This window comes from Plectropomus leopardus, chromosome 6 (genome assembly GCF_008729295.1).
Source record: "Plectropomus leopardus isolate mb chromosome 6, YSFRI_Pleo_2.0, whole genome shotgun sequence".
In the NCBI taxonomy this organism is placed as follows: domain Eukaryota; kingdom Metazoa; phylum Chordata; class Actinopteri; order Perciformes; family Serranidae; genus Plectropomus; species Plectropomus leopardus.
The window spans coordinates 21,550,118-21,564,562 of record NC_056468.1 but is presented as its reverse complement, the minus strand read 5'-3'; the positions used below and the strand labels follow the sequence as shown (position 1 = coordinate 21,564,562).

General features: G+C 41.0%; 1 protein-coding gene across 1 annotated transcript; it reads right to left on the bottom strand.

The window, feature by feature from the left end:
- Nucleotides 1–832: 832 nt before the first annotated feature.
- On the bottom strand, nucleotides 833–13,155 carry fem1c (fem-1 homolog c). The gene is made up of 6 exons (XM_042487681.1): nucleotides 12,241–13,155; nucleotides 6,131–6,300; nucleotides 5,819–6,007; nucleotides 4,853–5,364; nucleotides 3,968–4,144; nucleotides 833–2,824 (listed from the first exon to the last, which is right to left on the bottom strand). The coding sequence occupies exons 1-6, from the start codon at nucleotides 12,782–12,784 to the stop codon at nucleotides 2,560–2,562; spliced, it is 1,857 nt and encodes a 618-aa protein (XP_042343615.1). The 5' UTR covers nucleotides 12,785–13,155; the 3' UTR covers nucleotides 833–2,559.
- Nucleotides 13,156–14,445: the final 1,290 nt, after the last annotated feature.

Here is a 14,445-nt window from a genome sequence, read left to right as displayed (position 1 = left end):
GGATTTAACTGCCTTTTTCATTATGAAATGCAATTATACTGATGGGACGTGACTTCCAATCATCCCTCAGAAACCCAAACCCCACCAGGGACGCCCAAAATTATACCCTTTATCACTGCCAGAGACTGTAAAACATTACTTATCACTGGGTTTTCAAATTGTCGACGGACATTGCACAAGTCGTGTGTTACAAACTAAAATAACCAAATCTGACTTTAAAATTTTGACAATTTATCAAAAATCATTTATAATCTAAATGTTTGATTTAAAATGACACCTTTAGTAAACAGTTTGCACCAATCAGACCCTGTGAAAATCATGAGCAAGTGGGAAGTCATGTATGACTGTTGAGAGCGGCAGTCACTTGACAAAGTTTCAGTGAAACCTCGACTGAGCTGCAGGCTGTTTACACAAAGCAGAGAAGAGAGCGGGAGAGGTTGTAAAGATGTAAATACTGAAAAAATATGTGTAGCATGTGGAGCCCCAACATTTATGGGCAAAGTTGCACATATGGATTCCATTTTTCTCCATTATCTGAAAAATAAATAAAAGAAATGCAACTTGACTTTCTTTTTCAATGATTTATGGCATTTTAACAGTGATACTCGGAACACAAAAGACATTTGAGTTCCCCCTTTTACCCTTTATTGTGCCATTTCCACAGAGGTGCAGGACTGATATATTGCAGTGAAAATGAGGCACAGTGAGTATAATATGACAGGAGCAAAAAAAAAAAAAAAAAAAACACCCTTTGGGGTTCAGAGGATTTGATGCAACTCCTATCTGCACACAAACACACAGAATAAGGAAATAAAGACATTTAGACATGAAGACAAGTGCAACATGGGTTTATTGTCAAACTGGTTATTAAGACATGAACTTGATTAATGCCATATCAAATCTTAAACTCCGCTGTAGTAAAGTGCAGATTCAAATCAAGTTGCCCTGGGAGTCATCATACATTTTCTATGTCTGGTTTTGAACTGTCAGGTTAAATAGACTGCAATATGAAATCCTATGAATTATGAAAAGCCCTTTTTTCAACCCACACATCTAAAAGCTAATGTGCAAACAAGATAATTCACAAAGCTTTACTATTCTGTAAGTCAAGGCGCCCTCCCGCTGTCTTCAGTTCTCATACAATTGGATGACGGTTGTAAAAAACCAGCAGAACTATCCTAGCTGTCGTCTAGTTTGGAGTCTAGGAGTTCTCATGAAAGGTTCTCTGCAGTGACCGGTTGGCTGATATGCTGCTGCTGCTGCACATGCACAGTGGGCCAATGTTGGTAGCCAACCCTAGATTTTTTTTTTCCTTTTTGATCATGATTATTAAAAGAACGATGGCATTTCAAAGGTCAGCCATGTAACACATTAAGAGGTCACTTCTGTGCACAAGCCTGCACACTCCAGCTGTTGTAGACACCGAGTTTGGCCGTTGTGGGTCGGAGTGGCAGTCATGTGCATTATGGAATCTCCATGAGTGCCACTTCACCAGACTCTTGTCCTCAATAATTTGTGTAAGCTCAAAAAAAAACACTCGGCATACAAGAAACACACTGTGGCACTCACACACACATACACTCCAATTCATTCGCTCTTCTTACAACAATCAGTACAATGGTTTTGTATCCCCTTCCTTCTCTGAGTGAAGGGAGGGGATACTGAAGGAAACGGCAGCAATGAGGTAAACACAAAAACTCATGAGATATTGCACAGACGAGTGCCGGCACAGAATACAACAGTCTCTCTTTCCAACAGCCTAGCCTGTGCATAGGAAGAATAAAGCACTTATGGTGTTCGCAGACATTAAACCCTTCTTGTAAAGCTTTGTTATACACTAAAGAGGGAACGACAAATGAGTCTAGAATCCACACTACTTGGCAGATATCCAGAGTTGCATGACAATAACTAAATGTTTTGTAAAAGTACAAAAAAAGAGTAACCTAAGAGTAACTGAGGAAGGGTCCATGACTGTTGGCAACAGTGATGGGACGAACAAAAAAATAACCTGAAGTCCCAGCATATGTAGAAATGCCTCAATCTTTGTTTTGAGAAGAGAGGAGCAGGCAAAGTTGAGGCTGGGTTGAAGCCAGCATGGAGAAAAATCTCTCAAGTTTCATTCAATAAATAGCATAGTGGATTATGCAAAAAAAAAAAAAAGTCAAATTTTTCTAAAGCAAAAATATGTAAACCCCGTGCTCAGTTCATCCAGAGATACAACTATGTTTGTCCATGTTGCAATCTGCTCGTAATACATCCCCACAGATCTGAGAGCTGTGGCTCCATGAGAGCAAACAGAGGAAGAAAATGGTAACTCATTCCCCCGTTTACTTATTTTTCAGTTTATTCTGGTTGAATGAAGACATTTTTGTCCACACGAATATTCAAGTTCATACTCCAAATAGTTTGCAAACCTCGCCCACAAAATTGTGTCCTTCTGCTCCTCAAACACTTTGTGGGTCAGGCTTTGAACTAAAATGCTCCTCAGACTGTTCAGTCCACTTGATGTGATCACACCCTCTCCTCTTTTCATCCATCCACTCCCCTTCTTCACGATTATTATCTGTGGAGCAAGACAAAGGCCTCTAGTTTCTCGGGGATGTTTCCCCGGTAATCGAGGCTGTGCTTGACGATGGCCCTGGCGGCCAGGCACTGCAGCGTGGTGTGGTTAATGGGCTGGATTACATTCCTGGACAGCTCCTTCTCGTCCAGGAGGTCGCAGGCCGTTTGTTGGAAGGCGTTGGTGCTGTCAAAGTGAGTCCCGCATGATATCAGCAGGTTCATGATGTCAGGGTGACCGTTGGATGCAGCTATGTGAAGGGGGCTGGTGGGTTGGGAAAGATAATAGATCCACTATGTGATTTTACTACAAAACAAGTAATCATGGACATTTCATGCTATTTGTTTAACTGGTGGCTGTCATAATGGCACAATGAAGGAGCTTTTTCTTTCTCTTTTTATTTTAGGGCTGTGCCCAACTCAGAATTATACCAGTCAAATTGGATTTGGTTGTTTAATATCAATATCCAATTCTTTGTTTTGGTTTTGGATACAAAGTTTTTCAGTTTAACGGGGCTCCGCGGGAAGTTCAGTGTGACAGCAGCATTCCCATCATATAGTAAGCAACACTTTTTCCCAACACTAGATATCAAACAAAAGCCAGAGACTGCAGCATATTAACCTGCTGTAAGCTGCAAATTCACTGTTACTGAGCAGGTCTCTCCTCCTCTGTGCCCCTGTCTATCCGCTGCCTGCATGTCTGAAGCTCCAAAGAGTAGCGAAAAAGTCAAGAGAATTCACTACACAGCAAAATCTGGGGACCAAAATGTCCCCAGAAGTACACTGCACAGCACATCGACTAGCAAAAGAACAAAAGAACGGCAGCTTGACTTTTAGCAATCTCAGTCGACCGAGGGTCTTCAACTGATGATTTGAATCTTGATCTTTTAAAGGGCAGCCCTATTTTTTTTCATTTACCTTCTCGGTTTATGGACATACGTAGTAAACCTTAAGTAACCCTTTCTACTATGTTTTTTTATTATCAAGTATGGTATGAGGTATGAGAGCTTAAAGGTATACCTATTGTGGTTTAATGTTTGTAAACACGCTCATCAGCGAAAGTTGAGGTAAAAATCCATCCCAAATTCACTGTTGTTTGGAGTTTACCCTCGCTTCATTTGTGTTTTTCCTTTGCATGCCTGCTGCTTACAGTCTGACAACTGGTCATCACCAGCCATGACCTTGCCTGAGCGCTGTTGGGATACACAGCCACAAACGTTCCCAACACAGAAAGTACAAAATACAGGCAGAGGGCGGTCTCTGCAGAAAAATACACCGCCACACACTACTGGTGGGTCATGAGTGATTATTGAGAGGGATTGCTTCTGCAGGAGTCTGTGCATTGTTTTTTGAGGAAATTTCTGCATAGTGTATCTTAAACGAAGAACTAAAAACAAAACAAACTGACCTGTTGTCATCTTCATCACGGCTGTTCACATCTGCCCCGCACTCAAGAAGGATGGAGGCGACTGTGAGGGAGGGGAACTTGCAGACGGGATAGCGGCCCACACAGGTGGTGTTGCGGTCGACTGCCAGGTGTAGTGGACTGTAGCCATTCTTACCACACGGCTGGAGCTTCAGGAACCTGTGGTGATGTGGACAGATGTAAATTTTTCAGTCTAAGAAGAGCAAAAGGTGACCTTGAACTATAACTTTTATGGTAACGGCAGTGAGGGACAATGTCCCAGCTGAAAGTGAAGATTTCAGTTTGGCTTGAACCATGTGGTTCATGGTGGTCCATGATCGTAAAATGCGTCTAAATGGTCATGGCCTGGGCCCCTGCAGATACCAAAACACACACCTTGCAACTTTTTTTTTTTTGTGCCTGTCAGAGGGACTGAGTCATAGAAGACAGCCAGAAAACTGTAATGTCATTGAGTCTCATGCCGGTGGCTTAAAAAAAAAAAAAGGAGAGACGTGACAATGTACACTTGATGTTTGTGATATGGTTAAGTTGTACATCTTACGTGGAAATAACTGAGTACCATCAATATATCGTCCGCCCTTTGTTCAACTGTCACTCTTATTTGCTGAAAAAGGGGGATAAGAAAGTTGCTCTGACTGGAGCAAGTTGACAGTACGGCACCAAATACAAGTCAGGACATGGAAAGACATTTTTAGAAATGAGGTTAAAGAAAATCAGAGCCACAAAAAAATACAGATTTCACTCAAAACTGCCCTATTTTGCACTGCACGAACACACGTGAAGGACCTCACTCTACCAGATTACCGAGGCAGTTTTCCTCACTGAAGAAAAATCAAGGCACCTTAAGTAATTTATACAGAAACTCACTTGTAGATGGTTTCCTTCTTAAAGTGGTCCTGTTCTGCAGTACAAGGCACCTTCTCTAAGAGACAAATAAGGTGCAGGATGATTGACAGGGCTTTGCTGAGCTGTGCAGGGTCAGGAGGCATCGGTCCATTTTGTTTAACGGCCCGCTCAATCTCCAACACGCTCTTGGAAAGGATCCCCATCAAGTCCTCAAATGACACCGATGTCCCCAGAAGCCCTTTGGCTCTGTCCTGCAGCATGAAGGAGAAGAGTTCAGCGAATGACAGCAGGCTGGAGGCTGTCATGGGGCTGAGGGGGTCCAGGTTGCTCTGCTGCATGTCCAATGCATACTTCCACAGATTGATACAGCGCTCAAAGTTCCCAGAGTCAGCGTAGACGGCGCCTCTGTAACGGATGTAATAAGACGTGTCTGGATGTTGTGGGCCGAGGATTCTTTCACGGATGAGCAGTGCCTGCATGCGCATCTCATCCGGGTCAGATATCAGCCCGTCCAGCTCTTCTCCATTTGTTACCTAGGAGGAGGATTACAAGGTCAAAACAATGGCACAGTACAGCAATTAAGGCAGTTTAAGGTTTTCCTGTACAATGAAGTCATGCTTAAGAGCTGACACTAGACTGCTGCAGTATGTTTTCTGTATATGTGGCAAAAATTATAGTAATACATTTTATGTTTCCCTTGTGCCTGAAGTGTGTTTTTTGTGGAAACAAGCAAGGTCCTAAATATCTGTTTCTCTTGGTTTCCATTTCTTCACAGCTAATGCAAAATTTTGCAGGCTGTGTCTCAGATACAAGAGACTACTTTCAAGTTTTTTTGTGCACAGTGAATTTAAAAGCAGTCTCCCTGCTAAACTCTGTGCTGCCTTTATCAAATTATGACCACTTCTGCAATAATACAATATATTTCAAGACCATTCAATGCAATGCGACTCACTCTGGGGTGGTCCCTAGTAGAAAGAAAGTACTCACCTCCCTGGCGTAGTCATATGCCATGATTAGCTGCTTGGGTTCTGGTTTATGGACAATGTTGTTACTGTCCATGTACCTGAGGTCCATGGCTCTTTTCCAGTATTTCAAAGCTCCGAGCAGGTCTCTCTTCTTGTCAACAAATGTGGCACCCAAGAGCTCCAGGGCATCGACGCGCTCTGTGTGGCTTGTCTGCAAATGAAAGAAAATACTTTTTTCATATATTTCTCCAAGATGAATAGATTAAATGCATCAAAGCAAGAGCCTCCCACACAGGTAGACAAACTTTCCATTGTCAGTGACAAAAACCCTGACCTGCGGATGTGTCGTCAGGTCATCCACAATGTTAGTGTGTCCTGTGACGCTGGCAGAGAGCAGAGGCGTCATGCCATAGCCGTCCTGCTCCATGGATGCTCCAAACTGCAGTAACATCCGCATGATCTCCAGACTGCCCGACTCTGCACAGTCATGAAGTGCTGTGTTTCCTGTGAACAAATGACCATTTATGGTTTCTTTTCAGCAACAGAATTAGTCAGCATACACAAGTAATGCTAGATGATCTGCACATACATTTAAATGAAGATCTTACAACCATGCTGCTGGAGGAAGAGGTAATTGTGGCATGCACTTATCCTATATGACTGCTGGGAACCCCAGCATTTTTGATAGAGCAGAAATGGTTTTGGTGCCACTGTTTGGTTTGCAAACTGTAAACAAGAAAAACATTCGGCCAACCTTTCTGTTTCTATAGACAGAGCTAGAGCGTTACAGCAAAGCCAGGAGTACAGCAGTACACTGTCCATTCTCTTGGATATATTCAAAACAGCTGTCGTTGATATCAGGATTCTTATGGAAACGGCCATCAAGTCACTTGTCTGCAGCACGCTCACTTAAACTACCTGATTACCATCATCGTCCAGGTGCAACTTGCCATACTCGCAGTATATTTGATCAGCACCACCTGATTTTGCCATTTGATCACTTTTTTGAGTTTTTTTAAGAGAGAGGGAGCGGGAGAGAGGGAGAGATGGGTTTCTCTCTTTCTGCTTTTATACACTTTGTGTCCTTGGTGTCAGGCATCCCAAAATGCATAAGTACAGTTTATACAGCCCTAGAACCAACAAAAATCTAATAAGATAAAGGAAAGCAGGACCCTGAAATTAATCTCTGCCGAGCACCAAATGCAGGTAGATTTTCTGTTTGGAGTTAATCTTGGTAGGTGTTTGCACCAAAATAGTCGTGTAATTAACAATGCTGAGAGTCTCTGCAGCGTGTTGGTGTCATTTAGGGGTGCATGGCTCTGCTGCTCATTGCTCCTGTGCTGTCTCTGTGTCACACACACACACACACACACACATACACACACACACACACAAAACCTGACCATCACGAGTGCCACTTGATTTGCAGTGCTGTTTACCATACATGAGATCAGCTGATCCACTAAACTGTTACTTGATGCTGGTCTACCACTAGCTAATGTTGCACACATACTTCTGAAGGCGGGGAGATATTAAGACAGAGGCCACATAGACTGAACCAAGACAACCCTCTTTTGTTGCCTCTTACAGTGACAGCGACAGTGCATTAGCTCCACTTCCTCCATTCGTACCTTTCAAAATAAAAGCCCTAAATATAAACAGTGCTTCATTGCTCACCAGAGCAAACCTATTTACATGCTGAGGCTGTGCTGATGAGTGTTTACAATACATTTAACAATTTTTGCTCTGGCCTTTTCTTTAAGTTTGTGTTCCATATAATATAATATTATCTTAGTAAAACTCACTGAAACAAACGTATCCGTAAAACTGATACTGCAAAAAGGAAAATGTATCATTCTGGCCAATAAAAAAAATTGCCTGACCAGCCACCTTGCCCAGGGAGTCAAAACGTTAATTTCAGACACCAGAGGAAAGTTTACCAACTATCTGAAACAGGATAGTTTTAAATACAGTAATTCTATATCCTAGATAGATTCCTGCTGTAGTGTCCCTTTGATAGTGTACATCTGCTGCCCACTGATTCATGCATCCAAACAAAACCCTATGTAAGTAACATTTACATACATGGTTTCATGACAAGTATCTGTTACGTGAAAGCAAAAGTGTGGAGGCAGAATACTACTAAGCCTCTGCATGCCTTGCCCATTCTTGTCCTATAAACTTTTCTTTCAAATAGGTCACTCAGCCCTGGAAATCTGGGTCAATCATCAACAAAAACATTGTGGAAAAAAAGGTTTCCTCAGATGGTTCTTCCTGGAGTTAAACATGAGTAGTTAGGGTTCTGGAAAACAATATCAGAAAAACAACAACCTCAACACACATAAATGTCATCAAGTAAATCAGTTCAACACACCTCATGTCCATCCCTATCAGCCTAATAATGTCAATGTAATTCTTTTGTGTAATGCTGCTTTGCTTTCGCTTGCATCTAGCTTCTCCGCTCTCAGTCCACTAAGGCTAATCCATATTCAAGCAGGCCAGACCAAACAGGGTTAGTCAGAGATTAACCATTATTTATACTCTGCAGTTTCTGCCAAAACTACACTGATCAGATTATTTTTTACTCTTGACAAAGAAAACTTGGGGGCTGCAGCGGGGATTTTCCTCTATTTTATATAGATGGATAAAACGAGTGAAGTTAACACTGTAGAAAAAATGATTAACATTACTGTTGTGGTGTTGGGGGACTGAATGCTTTTAAACGAACAAGTGATTATGTTTTAATATTTTTGGATTTTAAATGCAGTTTGCCACAAAGGAAATTTAGACTATTACATCATCATTACATCATCAATGTTTATGTTTCCATGAATTTCTCACAATGCCTCTTTTGGATGTTCCTCAAAACCAACTGCCACCAAATTTGGCACATTTTCTGGGGGAAAGTGTTTAATTGTTTTACATGGTGAAGGTAATATGTTGACCTTTGCTTATCTGGGTGATAAATTCACCTCTACAAACAAAACAAGTTAATCCAAAAACCAAGGAAATCCTTTCCAACGCCAGGTATTAGTCTGAATGCTCCTTATCCATGTCCAGACTGAATTTAGGCTACCTTAAGCTGAAGAGAGAAGGGAGCCTCACTAACAGGTTTTCTACGGAAGGAATTGAATAAACTAAGTGTTGGTTTGTCTGGGGGGGGAGGGAGTTTATCATAGCTTTTAAAACAGTTCGAATGAGATTATAGTGCCCTGACCATTTTTTTCTAACTTGCGTGCCTTCCTCCATCAACACAAGGTCCATTGTTATTTGGAAATATGCCACTTCATATCCAATATTACACATTTCCTGATGGTTCTGCTGTTGTGGGAAAGAAATCTGAATAATGAGCCTCAATTGCCATATGATACTGACTAGCTCGTTTGTAAGCACATGCATTGATTTGTGCACAACAGAGCACCTGCGTCCTGATATTCCACTGGTCAGGAGAACTAGGTCTCTACTCCGGCGTTTTGGCTAAAGTTAATGAATTCATCAGGTTCATCAGGCCAGCCATAGATAAGCTGCAACAGCACTGTTGTGACCAAAGAGTGGGAGATGAAAACCAATACACTGCTTGCAAGTTTGTCAGATTCCTGCATGAGGATAACACATACACCACATTTACAGTATATGAATGTTTTGAGTATGATAATTTTGGAACACACTGACTATACAGATGGTCTGCCAAATCATTCGCTGGCTCTTGGGACTCGTTTTGTTGGTGTGTCTGTGCAACGACACGGACAGGCAGGAGAACAGTTAAACAGTTAAACAGTACACAGCAGCAGGATCAGAGGTCTTTGGAAACGTTTCAGTGTTTTCTTCTCTATATATCTCTAACTTATTCAGTCTTCCTTTCAAACTCGGGGCACATGTATTTGAATGTGTGTTTTATCGCTGCTTAGGAGGAGATAGACAGTAATTAGTAGTGTCGCATCATCACTTCTTGATGGTTAGGGGCTGACATTACCGCAGTCAATTGGTGTTAGTGGATTTTTTGCAGCGGGAATGAGGCTATAGTGACCAAACTGGAATTACACCATCTGGATCCATCATGTGATGCCATGGGGCCGAGAAAGGCTTTTTCCCATTGACTTACATTGGGAAAGAGACATCTTTAAATTAGTGAATACATTTTTGTAAGCATAAAAATCTCTGCGAAATGACTAATTTTATGATCAAGATTTAATACATTCAGTTCATTAACATTTGAAAAGTCTAGGGGAGCCACAAGATTAAATAATTTGATCACCAAGCAAGCTAGCAGAGTGCTAAACAGGAAGTCAGCCGTTCGCCGGCATAAGTCTCTAGTGCAATCCAAAAGATCTGGGAACTTTCTGCTGAAAAGCTCTTTTTTTTGCTTCATGCATCACTGAGTAGCTCTCAGAGGAATGAATTGGGCACCACATCCATGCTGTATTCAGTTTTTCTTAATACATTCATGGCAGTTGCTCAAACTACATAACGTTACCCACCAGCGTGAGCGTTTATTGGTCTGGAGCTTTCTAAAGGTTCTAAGGTTTCTAACTTTTGAGCACAATCCAATGGCACAGTCCTTTTTCATCAATTTCAAAAATATTTACGTCTTTCTACTGCACAGACAGCCTAGTTTTATATGAGGACTCTCTCTATAAGGACAAAATACTACTTTAAGGATAAATTGATCATTTTTCCTGCCCCCAAAACTAGTCACTTTATAAATCCACTGCAACAAATATGTAATTCAAACTAACCACAACAGCTGTGCCCCATGAAGGTCGAAACAACACACATTTGCCAAGCCTATTACACATCTACAGCGGCCATGTGTTTGAGCCACAAAATTATTTAATGGATAAGCAATCCTTTGGTCTGTTATCTCACAGAATACAATACCCTAAAAACCGGATGGACACTGGTTTTCATGTACTCATAAAATACCTTTCAAAGAGAGCTTATGACACACCCACAGAGTCAGCCCAAGCTGACGTAGTCATCACAAAAGTTTTCCATTGTGAAACCAGAAGTTTGTGTTATTCTGTTGAGTCATTACATGCGGAAACATGTAAATGCTTTAATTATTATCTCATATTGTTGATCCCTACTGGTTTTTACAAAGTCTTCATTAGATATCTGTGTGTTATCACCTGTGATATATACAGGTATTTTACCTGTTTAGAATACCAGCATTTTTTATTCGATTTCCTCTGTTTACTTGCTATGAGATCATGACATACCTTTACCTGAACCAAAAGGAGAGAGCACATTAGGTCAGTTTTAGCTTCTCTGCACTAAATTCCAGTGACATTTAGAGTTGATTTTAAGACCACCCTACCTGTAAACAAAGCTCTAAATGGTTTTGGACCAAGGTACATTGCTAACTCCCTTGTGAACTATTTGCCCTAACCAACACTGGGATCATCTTCTTTATTGGAGGTTTCCAGCAACGACCAAAGGAAAATCTCTGATACGGTACTAATTTTTTTTTTTTGTTTAGGAAGCTTAAAACATATCTGTTAACTCTATCCTTTAACTAGCTCTGACTTTCTAAAACTCTTCTTTTTACTCTTCAGGCTACTGCAGTTCTTTTAAAATGTTGAATCTAAATTGATTTTATAATTTACGGTGTTATTTTATGACTTATTTTTTGTTTTACTCTGTTTTAAAATGTCCTTTTATGCTGAATTGCCTTGCTGGCCTGTTTTATGTTCATGTCATATCACTGTGCTTGTAATGCCCTTATTGTAAAGCATTTAAGGTGCTATATACTGTAAAACATTAAACAAAAATCCATTCATTTTACTAGCCTTGAGTGGCTACACATTTTAACAAATAAAGGCCTATCTCAATTAGAGGCCCGGTCTGGTAGTCATGCAGTTCATTTTTATAGAAGTTCTTTGGATGTATAAAACAGGATGTTGGCTACCCGCTGGACATAAGCTGCTTAAATCACACATATATATCAATTTTTTTTAAAATGTTGAGAGTGTGAAAATGCTACACATCTTTAGCTTGGTGATATTCTCCACCATTCATTCTACTGAAACCATGAGCACCAAAGAAGTAATACTATCATAGTAAACAAGAGGTTAACAAACAATTTGACTGTATTTCCCATCTTTGCTAAGCAACAGTTTTTTGAAAGTAAATAAAAGTCTGTCCCATGTAGACACCCATCACAAATATAAGCCTGTTGGCTTCAGTGATTTAAGCAAATTTAAGCAAATAATAACCTGGGCTCTAAGGTAAATAAAGTGTGTATTATTATTATTATTATTTATTATTATTATTATTATTACCTTTATTATCTATTGAGCTGACATTTGTCTTGGAACAGGGAATTTAACCCATATTGAACCGTGAAATGTACAGTTTCTTTTTTCTGGATGAGACACCTTGTCAATAAAGAAGGCTACTGTATGTCATTTGTTGCTGATAGCTGTTTGTCTGCCGCCCCCTCACCTTTTACACTTTTCCTGTTGACGTCTGCGCCTCTCTCCAAGAGATACTGTGCTATCTCCTTGTGTCCTTTGTAGCAGGAAATCATGAGACACGTGTGGCCGTGTCTGTTGGCCACCTCCAGGTCAGCTTTGTGCTCCACCAGGTATTTCACAATGTCCAGGTGGCCGTCAAAGCAAGCTGCCCTCAGTGGTGTAGAGTTGGTCAGGGTGGTGCTGTTCACAGATGCTCCGTGGCCCAGCAAGGACTGGACCACCTTCAGGTGACCCGCCGCAGAGGCTGCCCAAAGGGGAGGCGCTCCCTCGATGGTCTCCCCGTCAAAGTTCACGGACCCACCGACCTCAACGGGAGCGCTGCAGCACTCCAGCAGATACTCTACCAGGTCCAGGTGACCGTACCTGGACGCCATCAGGAGCGGGGTGGCCCCGTTTGTCTTCTCGCCCATCAACTTGGTCACCTCGTGTCCATCTTTGTTCTCTAACAGTTTCTGAAGCAGCCGGAGTTTACCGTCCCTTGCTGCGTTAAACACTGCTGTCTTTAAATCCATCTCTGAGAGTTGGTTCAATGCTAATAAAAAGGCAACGATGTACGTGAAACAGTCGGTTAAGTGTAACCCGATGTGTAACGTTGCTGAGGACAGGTGGAGCTCGGGACTCTTTGTTTACAAGCTCCGACTCACTAGCTAACGGTAAGCCAATTGACGTTAGCTAGTTTTGGTTAAAATCGCACTATTTGTCTTTGTACACGCCAGTTTTAAAAATCAGCATCACCCGCCTGTTTTGTGTCTCTTTAAATCGACTAATAACGTTTGAGGCGACCCTTGGTCCAGTAATACATTTGTCGCCGAGTTAGCAAGGTGGCTAGTCAACTTCCTCGATCAACGTAGCTAACCGACTAGCTTCGCCAAGCTGAACTACTTTTCACACTCTTTATAGATCGTTCAACCGATACTCATCCGCTGATATTTCTCCTCTTCTAGCTCGTCTCCATTAGATCTGCCTCCAGCGCTTGTCATTGTCCCACAAAACACTACCGAGACATTATTTATATTCGCTTCCCGAGGGCCGAAAGAAATGTAGAAATCCACCCCCACCCGTTACGCCGTGCTGCTGTTAGCTTAGCCTGGGAAAGCGACGCTCGGTCGGCCAAACGGTTAGGAGATATCCCCGGTGTCCGAGCCGCACACACGTCGAGAAACAAGCCAGAGACGTTATCCCCAAAACGGCGAACAACAGTCGTCCATGTAGCCACTCAGCGAGCTGACAATAATCTCGGCGGAGGGGATGGTAAATAGGGAAGGCTATCCACCCACGGCTCGACCGGATGATCACGACTCAGTTTCTGTCAAATCGCAAATCCAACGCAGTCTTTTTTCTCGGCTCGCGCATGTGATTGACGTGTGAGCGACCAATCACAGAGCTGCTAGACTCTGACGTAATCAATGGAAAAAACAACAAAAAGGGATCGCTGCTCTTCGAGTACCTGGGACTTTTACAAATATATATATAATATATATATATATATATATAAAATTATCATGCAGAGAACATCAGAACTAATCGAAAAATCATTTGAAATATTACAGTATTGTGCAAAAGTCTTATGCCACCTTAAACTCATTTTAGCAAAGTTATGATCATACATATTTATATTTCAGCAGCAGTGGTGGAAGAAGTACTCAGTTCCTTTACTCAAGTAAGTATAAATACCACACTGTGAAAATTTTCTGTTACAAGTAAAAGTCCTGCATTAAAAATGTTAAGTAAAAGCAAGTATAATCAGGAACATGTACTAATAGTATTAAAAGTAAAAGCATGCACTGAAGAAAAATAATTACCCCCCAACTATAGAAACACACAATTGTATATATATATATATATATATATATATATATATGTGTGTGTGTGTGTGTATATACACACACTAAAAACTTGAAATGATATTAAAAAAATGTAACCCCCAACTCAAAATAACCAATAACTGAAAATGGATGCCGAAACTCAATATTCTATATTCTTAAAAAAAAAAAAAAAAAAAACATCACCCAAAACTCAAAATTATTTTAAAAAAAGAAAGAAAAAAGAAAGTCAGTTAATTGATTTAGCAAATAATTGTTTCAGTTGTACTTGTAAAAACTGTTTGGGCATTTATTTCAAGCAAAACATATTTTATAAATTCTTTTTACCTTTGTTTATGCATAAATCTTAA